General features: G+C 50.7%; 1 protein-coding gene across 1 annotated transcript in view; it reads left to right on the top strand.

Annotated features, from left to right (window-relative positions):
• AXL (AXL receptor tyrosine kinase) overlaps nt 1-11784 on the top strand; it is a 32116-nt gene extending 20332 nt beyond the window's left edge. The window contains 6 exon segments of the mRNA NM_001128458.1: nt 1287-1379; nt 1756-1877; nt 2608-2717; nt 6392-6551; nt 7067-7203; nt 9954-11784. Coding sequence (NP_001121930.1) covers nt 1287-1379; nt 1756-1877; nt 2608-2717; nt 6392-6551; nt 7067-7203; nt 9954-10305 — 974 coding nt within the window. The 3' untranslated portion in view covers nt 10306-11784.

Here is a 13210-nt window from a genome sequence, read left to right on the forward strand (position 1 = left end):
CAGCACAGGAAGTACAGGGCCAAGGGCATCCCTTCACAGGGTTGAAGCACAGGGGTCAGGTTGTGGCTGGAGGTGAGGGATCACAGGGGCTAAAACTTGGGTTGGAGAGTCATCAGCCGCGTACTCATTCGTTATCGGATGCCTCCTTATACACCGGGTTGTGTTCTCCAGCTGGGGGTGGGACGTTGGGCAAGTCACTTTGCCCCTAAGAGCCAGTGTCCCAAGTTGTAAAACGGGGACCGTCATATGGATCCCCAGGGCTCCTGGGAGTGGGCCGGGAAGCAGCCTAGTGTGGACCCAGGAGCCAGACCGCCCAGGGTTTGAACTCCGCCTAGTCCTCTTGCAAGCTGTGAAGTGTGCCTTTAGGAAGGTTCCTTTACCACTCTGTGCCCTCATTTCCCCATCTTTAAATCTTAAAAGAAAGATTTTTTTTGGAGTTCCCATCATGGCTCAGTGGTTAATGAACCTGACTAGTATCTATGAGGATGTGGGTTCGATCCCTGGCTCCGCTCAGTGGTTAAGGATCTGGCGTTGCTGTGAGCTGTGGTGTAGGTCACTGACGGGGCTCACATCTGTCGTTGCTGTGGCTGTGGTTGCTGTGGCTGTGGTGTAAGCTGGCAGCTACAGCTATTCGACCCCTAACCTAGGAACCTCCATAGGCCACAGGTACGGCCCTAAAAAGACAAATGACAAAAAAATTTTTTTGGCCACACCTGTAGCATGCAGAAGCTCCCCAGCCAGGGATCAAACCTTTTGCCACAGCAGTGACCTGAAACAAACAATGGCTCCACTGGATCCTTAACCACTATGCCACCAGGGAACTCCTTTTTCCCCATCTTTAAGGTGTGGAAAATAGGAGTTCCCACTGTGGCACAACAGGATCAGTGGCATCTCTGCAGCACCAGGACACAGTAGGTTGAAAGATCTGGCATTGCTGTGGCAGAGGTTGCAACTGTGGCTCAGATCCCTGGCCCAGGAACTCCATATGCCACGAGGTGGCTAAAAATAAAAAATAAAAATAATAAAGTGGGGAAAATACTAGAAGCCCCTTAAAGGATTAAATGAGTTGATATATGTACAGTGCTGGTACACCTGGTACTTACTAATCGAGTTTGATGAAGACGATGATGAGAGCTCCCTGGTGGTGGATTTGGCATTGTCACTGCTGTGCTTGGGTTCGACCCCTGGCCGGGGGACTGCTGCTGCTGATGAAGAGGAAGGGGAGGAGGGAAAGAGTCCTCCTTCCCCTCTCCCTGCTCCTCATCCATCTTCCTCTCTCCCCCAAGTTGCCATCTGCACAAGGTCGGAGCTGGAAGATTTCCTGAGCGAAGCCGTCTGCATGAAGGAATTCGACCACCCCAACGTCATGAGGCTCATCGGTGAGTGGGGGGCAGACTTCCTGGGTCTGCTGGGCCCGTGGAGACCACACCAGAGGGAAGACCCCTCCCTCAGGCCCTGGGAAGATCACACCTCCAGGCTTCCTTCTGCCCCACCCAATCCCTGCAGCCGGCCAGCTCCCCCCTTCCTCTCTCCCTTGGCTTGGAATGTGACCTCTGACCTTTCCCAGAAATAGCTGAGGTCCCCAGGAGGGCTAAGGAAGCATCCCTGGGAACAGTGCTGGAAATGGCTTCTCTGAAGCTTGGCTCTTGCCGCCACTACCCCCGCCCCTCAACACTTTGGAGGCCAGATTTGAGGGGGAGGGAGAGACAGAGGTGGCAGAGGGTGAGAGTGACAGGGCTGCCTGGGGGGACGCAGGCGTCTGTTTCCAGGGTTCCGAACGAGAGGGCTTCCCGGCCCCTGTGGTCATCTTACCCTTCATGAAACACGGAGACCTACACAGTTTCCTTCTTTATTCCCGGCTCGGGGACCAGCCAGTGGTGAGTGCTTTTGAGGGTCTGGACCATAGGTATTAATTGAGCACCTACTAGGTACCCAGTGCTGCTCAGACACAGGGAAGGCCGTGGTGACAAAGAGCTTGTTTTCATGGGGCTATCTGCCCGTGGGGAGACCAGGCAATACACAAGTTAACAAATAGATAAGAAAGATAATTTAAGTGCTAGGAAGGAAAGAGTAGGATGAGTGACAGGGAGGCAGGGCAATGAATTTGGGCGAACGGGGAAGATCTCATGGCGGAGGCACCTTGAAGGAGGAGCCAGGTCCTGGGAGGTGAGGAATCTGAGAGGACGTGGTCCCAGCAGAGGGCACAGCATGTGCAAAGGTGCAGAGGTGGGAACAAGCCTGGCTTGTTTAAAGACCAGAGAGGGGGTTTCCTGGCGGCCCAGCAGGTTAAGGATCAAGCGTCACTGCTGTGGCTCGGGTCACTGCTATGGCACAGGTTTGATCCCTAGCCCAGACATTTCTGCATTTAAAACAAAACAAAACAAAAAGCCAGAAAGGTGTATAACGAGGACAAGAACAGTAGGAGATCAAGATGGAGAGGAAGGGGGAGGGATGATAAACGGCCGTGTTGGAAAGGCGTTGGACTTAATTCGCAGAGCCAGAGGAAACCACTGCGGGCCAGAGCCAGGCCCACGCAGGAAGGGAGGGAGGGAGGATGGCTGTGGGGGCCTCTGCTGACCGCTGCTCCCTCCTGCCCTGGCCCCCCAGTTCCTGCCCACTCAGATGCTGGTGAAGTTCATGGCAGACATCGCCAGTGGCATGGAGTATCTGAGTACCAAGAGGTTCATACACCGGGACCTGGCTGCCAGGAACTGCATGTGAGTGTCCAGCCCTCCGGGAGTCCCCCTCCTTCAGGGAACACCTGCCACAAGACGCACACACCCTTCGGGCATGGCTGAACTCAGGAGTGGAAGAGCGAGGTCAGCAAGGAGCTCAGGGGAGGCTTTTTTGGAGGAGGTGGGCCCTGAACTGAGATCCCAAAGGAGTATGGGGCTGTGAAGAGAAGAGGAGATGGGGTGGACCTGGTGGGTAGCATGAGGTGAGCAAAAGGGCACAGGCGACCCATGAGGGTGATGACACAGAAGCGTCATCTTCGTCCCCCTCCACGCTAAGTGTCTTGCCTGGGGCTACCCTTGTGAGGGGCCCCGTCTGCCAGCGGACGAGCAGAAAATAGGCCAGAACCAGGGCTAAGGGGAGGGCTGTGTGTGTGTGTGTGTGTGTGTGTGTGTGTGTGTGTGTGTACTGTCTTAGAATATTAGTCTTATTACAATGTTGGACTCAGAAATTGGAGCTAGAGAATCAGAGAATCTTCTAGAAGACATGTTAATGTTCACAGCTCTCGGGAGTATGGAAAGGGCTTTATTTCCCACCCGCTTCCCCCCCCAACCCGGCAACTCTTTATTTTGAAAAATTCCAAATCCACAGGAAAGTTGAACAAGTTGTACGACGAACACCCACATCCCCTCCTTGTTGAGATTTTGCCGCATTGCTCCTCTTTCCTCCTTTTCTCCCTTCCCTCAACCATTTGAAAGTAGGTGGCTGAGATGGTGACATTCCACCCCTAAATCCTCAACAGGCATCTCCTAAAATAAGGACTTAGGCCTAAATAATCCCAATTCTGCTATCACACCTAAGATGATGAACAGTCATTCTGTAACATAACCCACTATCCAATCCGTATTCAGATTCCTCCAGGGAGTTCCTATTGTGGCACAGCAGAAATGAATCCATCTAGGAACCATGAGGTTGCAGATTCGATCCCTGGCCTCGCTCAGTGGGTTAAGGATCCGGCGTTGCCGGGAGCTGTGATGTAGGTCGCAGACACGGCTCGGATCTGGTGTTGCTATGACCATGGCATAGGCCAGCAGCTATAGCTCTGATTAGACCCCTAGCCTGAGAACCGCCATGTGCCGTGGGTGCAGCACCCCCCCCAAAAAAGACAAAAAGACAAAAAAAAAAATTCTTCCAATTCTCCTCCAAAATGTCCTTTAGGGCTTCCCCCACCCCCCAAACCAGGACGTACCCAAAGTTCCCACATTGCTTTTGATTGTTACACTCATTTGGTCTCTTTTAGTCTAGAATAGCCCCCTCCCACCACTACCTTTGTACATTTCTGTGGCATATTCTTTTGGAAGACATCAGGCCAGTTGTCTTGGAAAATGTCCCATGTATCGGATGTGTCTGGGAGTTCTCTGGTACAATGGGTTAAGGATCCAGCATTGTCTCCGGGGCATCAAGGGTTCAATCCCCGGCCCCAAGGATTGGGTTAAGGATCCAGTGTTGCTGAAGCTGTGACGGAGGTTGCAGGTGCGGCCAGGAACTTCTGCAAAAGTGGGCGTGGCCCCCCCAAAAAAGATGTGTCTGTTTCCTTGTGGTGGCATTAGCCTTTTTCCTCTGTCCCCTGTATTTCCTGTTAACTGAAAGGTAGGTCTAAAGGCATGAATAGACTCAGTCAAAATGGACGTTCTTCTATTTCCATAACTTGGGCTGATCCTCGTCAAGCCCCCAAGGTACCAGTAACACCGAGAGAATCAGAGTGGGCAGTCAGCTGTTACGCACCTGTCACGCCTTTTGATAAGTTTTAAAATGTTAAAATACTTCCTTACCGGGTGGCAAGTGGCCACTTCCCCCAGCTTCCTGTGTGCTCCACAGCCACCAGCTTAGATGTCTGAACATGACCCATCTCCCCCCAACGCCCAAGTCCAGCACCCTTGGTAGAAATTCTCAATGCTTAAAAAAATAGAATCCCAAGAGTTCCTGTTGTAGCTCAGCAGTAACGAATTCGGCTAGTATCCATGAGGATGTGGGTTCAATCCCTGGCCTCGTTCATTGGGTCCAGGATCCTATGTGGCTGTGGCGTAGGCCCGAAGCTGCAGTTCTGATTGGACCCCTAGCCTGGGAATTTCCATTTGCCATGGATGCAGCCCTGAAAAGCAAAAACAATAATAATAATAATAATAGAATCTCAGGTGCAAGAATCAGGAGTCTTCTGTTTACATAAAGCACAAAAACAAGCACAACCCACAAGTAACCCACACTGTTAAAAATAAGGATTGTAGTTACACTTGGAGGGGTAATATGGGAAGGAAGGACTGGTGATATTTCTTTCTCTTTCATATTTAAAAATATCTTTGTCTAGGGAGTTCCCTGGAGGTGCAGTAGATTAAGGGGATCCGGCATTATCACTGCAGTGGCTTGGGTTGCTGCTGTGGTGCGGGTTCAATCCCTGACCCGGGAACTTCCACATACTTCCATTGTGGCCAAAAAATAAAATAAAATAAAATTTTAAAAAGAAAGAACATTCCTAGGCCCTAGCAGTCTCTCTCCTGCCTTTCCCAGCCACTGCCCCCAAGGGGTAACTACTATTCTGGATTGCTGTCACTATCAACTTCTGTCACCTAAATGTCATTCACATGGAATCATGCGATTTTGACTCCTTTGTATCTGGCTTCTTTCACTCAGTGTGATGTTTTCGAGATTAGTGCATGTTGTCGTATATATTAGTAGTTCTTATTCTTTGCGGTGTGGCATTCCGTTGTATAGATGTCTTATGATGTTCTGTTTTTTTTTTTTGTTTTTTTTTTTTGGTTTGTTTGTTTTTAGGGCCACACCTGCAGCATATGGAAGTTCCCAGACTAGGGGTCCAATCAGAGCTACAGCTGCCGGCCGACACCACAGCCAGAGCAAAGCAGGATCCGAGCCAAGTCTTCAACCTACACCACAGCTCACATCAACGCCGGATCCTTAACCCGCTGAGCAAGGCCAGGAATTGAACCCACGTCCTCCTGGATGCTAGTCAGATTCCTTAACCACTGAGCCATGGTGGGAACTCTGTGTTTCTTAATCTGCATTCTGGTTGTATGGGTATGTTTGTGAACATTCAGTGAACTCTTCCTTTAAGATTTGGGCATGTTTCTGTATATTTAGCACACTTCATAAAAGCAGTTTAAGGAGTTCCCGTTGTGGCCAGCAGTAGCGAACCTACTAGTATCCATGAGGTTGCAGGTTTGATCCCTGGTCCTGCTGAGTGGGTTAAGGATCCGGTGTTGCCATGAGCTGTGGTGTAGGTCACAGACTCGGCTCAGATCCCGCGTTGCTATAGCTGAGGTGTAGGCCAGCAGCTGCAGCTCTGATTCAACTCCTAGCTTGAGAACTTAGATATGCCCAGGGTGTGGCCCTAAAAAAAAAAAAAAAAAAAAAAAAAAAAAAAAAAAAACCACCACCAGAGTTCTCATCCTGGCTCAGAGGAAAGGAATCTGACCAGTATTCAGAGCTGGGAGAGCCCGAGGCAGACCCTTTTCTGACCTCATTTTACAGAGGGTGCAAGAAGTAACACGGTCTGGAGCAAGAAGAGAGACAGGTTCCCCCACCTCCCGCCCCCAAAGCAGGACTGCGAGGGGGCAGAAGACAGGGACGTGTCTGAGCGTGAGGGCAGGCTTCCTGGCGGAGGCAGCCAATGCCATGACAGCATTCCTCTCCCCAATCTGGGCAGGCTGAACGAGAACATGTCGGTGTGTGTGGCCGACTTTGGGCTTTCGAAGAAGATCTATAACGGGGACTACTACCGCCAGGGACGCATTGCCAAGATGCCAGTCAAGTGGATCGCCATCGAGAGCCTGGCTGACCGCGTCTACACCAGCAAGAGCGACGTGGTACGTGCACCTCTGGCAGGAGTGGGGAGCAGGGGTGGGGGGAGTGGCCTGATCATCTCACACAACATCCAGGCTCATGGGGACGCAAGGGATTCCCTTACAGGGCCCACCCACGGGGACTGTGGGTATCTGTGAACAGTGGGTATCTGTGAACGTGCCAAGGTGTGCTCGGGCTCGCGTGTGCATGGTGGCAGCTTGATACCTGGGCTGAGTGGGCAGTTTCGGTTGGGAGAGCCAGTGGTAGGTATGTGTACACCTGTATAGCCAGGGTATGCAAGGCAACACGAGACGACGTGTCCACGGAGTGTGTAAATGTGTGCATGCGTGAACAGGTCTATGTATGCACGCTCATTGCCCCCATGAGGGTGTGCTTGTATCAAAGTGTTTCTGTTAACAGCTGTGATGCAGCCACAGAGATAGCTGTGTCCACCCATTGAGTGTGGGTGTACCCATGTTGGGTGGGGCTGTCTTTGTGCAGGAGAGACCCTCTAATCCTCTCCCCTCTGCCCCAACAGTGGTCCTTTGGGGTGACAATGTGGGAGATTGCCACACGAGGTCAAACCCCATATCCAGGAGTGGAGAACAGCGAGATTTATGACTACCTGCGCCAGGGAAACCGCCTGAAGCAGCCTGTGGACTGTCTGGATGGACTGTGAGGACCCTTGGGACCCCCTCCCTGCCAATCTCAGATTTCACTCCAAAACCCTGAGCAGCCCACAAGACCTTGACATAGCCAGGGCCCTCCAAAACCCGCACAGGGTCCCTCAGACCCGAGGAACACCTCCTGCCCCCTCACCACTGCTCCACAAGATCACTGCTAGCCCATGAGGTACAAATTAGCAAAAGGTGCCCTTCCCTCCTTTGCTTTGTGTGTGCCCCACCCCAACCCAGGTGCCAGGTATCCGAGACTGTGAATAACTACAGAACCTTTGGGAGTTCCCGTTGTGGCTCAGTGGTACCAAACCCGACTTGGATCTACGAGGACCTAGGTTCGATCCCTGGCCTCGCCCAGTGGGTTAAAGGGTCCAGCAAGGCCGTGAGCTGTGGTGTAGGTTGCAGACGCGGCTCGGATCCTGCATTGCTATGGCTGTGGTGTAGGCCAGCAGCTACAGCTCCGTTTTGACCCCTAGCCTGGGAACTTCCATATGCCGCAAGCACGGCCCTAAAAAGGAAAAAACAAACAATCAAAAAAAACTACAGGAGTTCTTGTCCTGGTTCAGTGGAAACGAATCTGACTGGTATCCATGAGGACAAGGGTTCGATCCCTGTCCTCGCTCAGTGGATTAAGGATCCGGTGTTGCCGTGAGCTGTGGTGTAGGTTGCAGATGAGGCTTGGATCTGGTGTTGCTGTGGCTGTGGGCTTTGATTCGACCCCTAGCCTGGGAACTTCCATATGCCACAAGTGCGGCCCTGAAAAGGAAAAAACAAAACAAAACTACAGCACCTTAGCTGGGAGTCCCACCTCTGAGATCTCCACTCCCCCAAAGTTCTAATTCCTCCCAGATTCCTCTGCACACATACTCCCCACGTGCTCTTCTACACCCAGGTTCCTCTGCAAAACCCTTATAATGAGCTTCTCCAAACCCTCAGGTCTCCTCTGAGATGTTCCCAGAATCCTTTAGGATGGTGCTTAGCAAACTTCGCCATCTCATGAAACACACAGAGACGAGCACTTTGGGAGTAAAGAGATGTTACTTGGGTCGGGAGGGGACAGCCTGGGGCTTCAGACTCGGCAGGTCCTCCTTGGGTCTCCAAAAATTTTATTTTTTGGTCACACTTGCGGCATGGGGAAGTTCCTGGGCCAGGGATCCAACCCGTGCCACAGCAGTGACCCGAGCCGCTGCAGTTACACCACCAGATTCTTAACCCGCTGTGCCACTCCTAGGAGACACTGTTTTAGATGCTTTGCATGAGTTAACTCATTTGACCCTTACTACAACTGTATGAGGTAGCTTGGCATCATTGGCATTCCCGTATGCAGATGACGTCACTGAGGCCCACATAAAGGGTAAATCCTTTGCTAAAGGCTGCATAGCTGGTATATGTTATCTACACCCCTAAATCCAGCAGCTTAAAACCACAAGCGTTAATTACCTCACATGGTTTCTGAAAGTCAGGAGTCTGGGGAGTTCCCGTGGTGGCGCAGTGGTTAACGAATCTGACTAGGAACCATGAGGTTGCGGGTTCGATCCCTGCCCTTGCTCAGTGGGTTAAAGATCCGGCGTTGCCGTGAGCTGTGGTGTAGGTTGCAGACGCGGCTCGGATCCCGCGTTGCTGTGGCTCTGGCGTAGGCTGGTGGCTATGGCTCCGATTAGACCCCTAGCCTGGGAACCTCCATATGCCGCGGGAGCGGCCCAAGAAATGGCAAAAAGACAAAAAATAAATAAATAAAAATAAAAATGAAAGTCAGGAGTCTGGGAACAGCTTAGCAGGGTGACTCTGGATCAGGGTTTCTAATGCGGGTACAGTCAAGAGCTGGGGCTGCAGCCATCTGAAGGTTGGGACTGGAAGATGGTTTTCAAGGTGCCTTCCTCACATGGCTGTGCCAGGAGGTCTGTTTTGTGCCACGTGGACCCCTCCATAGTTCTGTTCAGGTTTTCTCATGACATGGCAGCTGCCCTCCCCCAGATGGACACCCCAAGAGAAAGAACAAGGAGGAATCCATTACACCTTTTCAACCTAGTCTCAGAAGTCACACACACCATCACTGCAGGCGTGACTAAATCCTGCCCATGCTCCAGGGGAGGGAAGTTAGGCTTCATCTTTTGCACAGAGGCATGTCAAAGAATGTGAAGACATAGTTTATTTTTATTTATTTATTTTTAGGGCCACACCTGTGGCATATGGAAGTTCCCAGGCTAGGGGCTGAATCGGAGCTACAGCTCCTGGCCTACGTCACGGCCACAGCGACACGGGATCCGTGCCACATCTATGACCTACACCATGGCTCTCAGCAGCGCCAGATCCCTAACCTACTGAGGGAGGCCAGGGATTGAACCTGCATCCTCATGGTTACTAGTCAGATTCTTAACCCACCAAGCCACAGTGGGAACTCCGAGGACATGTTTTAAACCAACACAGCCTGCAAAGCTTTGCGGCCAGAGTCTGTTGTGGGAGCCTGACTGGGAAGCTCTGCTCTAGCGGAGCCACACTACAACATTCCCCCACATCCAGAGAGGTTTCCCAAGGCTTTTCCCACCTCCTGAGTGTCAGTCCCAGGACCACCCTCAGGAACTCTTGAGAATTCTCAAATCCCCACAGATGCTCCCAAACTGCTGCCGTTCCCTCCACTCCCATGAAATGCCCGCAGTCGCCCGAGTGTCCTGAAATGCTCCCAAGTCCCCAAGATGCTCCCCTTCTGAGCCCCTGCTCCATCTCCCACCCTTCGTTTCGCTGCCTTAGGTATGCCCTGATGTCGCGATGCTGGGAGCTAAACCCCCGGGACCGGCCAAGCTTTGCAGAGCTGCGGGAAGATCTGGAGAACACGCTGAAGGCCCTGCCTCCCGCCCAGGAGCCCGACGAAATCCTCTATGTCAACATGGATGAGGGTGGGGGTCATCCGGAACCACTTGGAGCTGCTGGAGGAGCTGACCCCCCAACCCAGCCTGACCCCAAGGATTCCTGCAGCTGCCTCACTGCTGCTGAGGTCCATCCTGCTGGACGCTATGTCCTCTGCCCGTCTACAGCCCCTGGCCCCACCCTGCCTGCTGACAGGAGCTCCCCAGCATCCCCAGGGCAGGAGGATGGCGCCTGAGACAAACTTCCACCTGGAACTCCTTCTCAGGACCCAAGCTAGGCACTGCCACAGGGGAACCCCCTGACTCTCCCACTCCAGGCCTTACCTCCAACCATAGCCCCCTCTTCCTACTCCATCCCAGACAGGCCCTCCCCCTTTTCCACACCTTAGTGTCCCTGTGTGTCAAAGGAAGGGATTGGACTGCAAACCTTAAGGATCCTCCCAGTTCGAACATTCCAAGGTTCTAGATTCTAAGCTGTAAAGAGTCTAGATTGAGAGGTTCTAAGTTTCAAAGATGAGTCTTTGGTTCTAAGGGCCTGAAATTCCAAAGTCTCTAATTCTAAAATGCTAAGGTTCTAGACATGGAAGTTCTAAGGCCTATCTTCTAAGGCTCTGAGCTTCTATGGCTCTAGATTTTTCTGGTTCTAAGATTCTGGATAAAGCCTGCAAGATTTTAGGTTCCAAAGCTCTAAGATTCTAATTCCAGGATCTAAGGCTCTATAATTCTAGATTTTATTTTTCTAGGGTTCTGAGTCCTTAGGGTATAAGATTCTAGATTCTATAATTCTAAAAATTCTACAGTTCCAGACACGGAGGTTCTAAGGCCTAAAGTTCTATCATTTGATGTTCTGAGCCTCTCAGAGTACAAATTCTCTGGCTATAAGACTCTAGATCATAAGCCTTCAAGATCTGATCTTCTCAAGTTTTAAGATTCTAATGATGGTCAATTAAAGGTTCCATGGCTTTATGATCCTCAAAACTTTTGTTATGATATTCTGGATCCTAAAGATCTAAGATTCTAGAATCTGCAGTGCAAAAGTTTTAAGAGTCTAAAGATGGAGGTTCTAAGGTCTAATGTTCTAGATGTGATATTCTAAGACTTAGTCTAAGAACCTAGATTCTCTATGTCAAAGATTCCAGATCATATGCTTCAAGATTCTAGATTATTAAACTCTAAGATTCTAATGTTGTTCTGTTCTGTGTTCCAAGGCACTCTAGATTTTGTTGGTCCAAGATTCTGGATCCCTTAGCATCTGTGGTATAAGGCTCTACAGTTGGTGGTGACTATCCAGAGGCCTAAGTTTTAATCATTTCTAACTTTGGACACCTTCAAGTTCTGTGCTGCATCCTGTCTTTCTAGGACTTTAGTTAAGGGTCCAAGAAGTCACAGTTCTAAATCTTAAGGTTCTAGGCACTAGAGTTCTAAGATTCACATGTGGTAAGTTTCTTAAGGTCTACAGGTCTAGAATTCCAAGGTAACCTTACAGAATTAGCCTGTGTGACCCTTCCCTTCTTAGCCACCTCTGTTTCCTCTTGTGGGGGCATGCCCCCTCAAACCTGTGCAATGCATTAGGGTTGCCTCTTTTCCTCAGAGGACAATCTCCCTCCTTTTGGGCCATGCTGCCCCCCCTGAGCCAGTCCCTCATGCCCCCTGAACAGAGTATGGACTCTGGCACCTCCGGAGGGGCTCAGATCACATAAAATTTTGTAACCGTGCTTCTGCCTCCTCTTGTCTCCACTCAGCCCCTCTCCCTGTCATCTCAGTTTCCCTATCAGTAAAAAGGAGGGTTGGTGGGGTCTTGGAGTTCTCCCTTCATTAAAGAGAAAAGAACATATATACATAGACAGAAGGACAAGCAAGAAAAACAGACTCTCTGAAACCCCTAGTGAGTAAGAGACATATAGATAAGCACAGGAGCACAGGGACCCTCCCCCACCCCAAAGTAACAGCCACGTGAATTAATGGATATACCCAAGTACACCTGGTCACAAATACTGAGACACAAATTCAGACACAGAGTTACACAAAATTACACAAATACAGACATACTTACAAACATGCACAGGCAGGTAATCACCAGGAATAGGAAGAAACTAGAATAACACAGATAAAAACACTATAAAGTGACACAAATATTCAGACATATAGCGTATGTACAGGGAACTCACAGATCCAAGCGTTCAGATTCACTTACAAACACAGGCACAGAGCGCCTCCGAAAATCTCGGGCCCACATAGGGACTCCTGCCAAGACAAGCCCACTATGTTTTGCACGCATCGCGGGTACACACCATCCTGGGTGTGTCCGGCAGCGGATGGAGGAACCCTTGGCAGCGCCCGGACGCCCCCGGGTGGTGACTCCTGAAAATCGAGAACAGTTCAATCCGGGCCATAAACTTTTCGAACAAATCATTGTGGGAAGCTGGGAGGAGAGAGGAAGTCGGACGTGGGCGAGGGGCGGGGTGTCTGGACTGGAACCTACGGGCCCACGTGAGTGTCTGTGCCGCTTCTGAGTGGGTGCTGTGTGTCTAGGTTGCTGTGGTGTAAGCCTGTAGTGTAACTGTCCCTTGTCTTTATGTTTTGATGCCTCCAGCTTGTGCCGACCTTAATAGGTACATCTACACTGCAGTTTGGTGTATTATCCCCAGAATTGATGCATCTGATCCTACACACACCATTTGTTTATCTGTATTGTGTGTGCGCCTTTGTCTACGTAGAGGGTGTGTGTGGCTTTTGTAGGCTTTAGGTATAGCCCAGTGAGCAGCGGGCATTTGCATTGTGCATATTGATAATGTACCTTACAGAAGGCTTGTTTTTTTGAGTTAGAGGCGACAGGTGGTGCAGGGTTAAACATAATGAAACTACGGCGTTTAGTAGCGCGAGGCTTAATCTGTGTATTGAGCTTGTCAATACAGACGCCAAACTAGCAAATCAGCATAGATGATTTGGGGTAGAGACCCCTGAGCTTTTGGAAGCCCTTCCGCATGGAAAGGGAATGACCGCGTACAGAGCGCCCATTCCACGTAAGATAGCAACCGGAGAGAAAGACGTCAGCGCAGCTATGATAATGGAAAGAGGGGCCCCGTGAGATGATCTATCAAAGGGGAGAGAGTGAGATTTCTTTCACAACTTTTTCCCCGT

Source organism: Sus scrofa, chromosome 6, assembly GCF_000003025.6.
Source record: "Sus scrofa isolate TJ Tabasco breed Duroc chromosome 6, Sscrofa11.1, whole genome shotgun sequence".
In the NCBI taxonomy this organism is placed as follows: Eukaryota; Metazoa; Chordata; class Mammalia; order Artiodactyla; family Suidae; genus Sus; species Sus scrofa.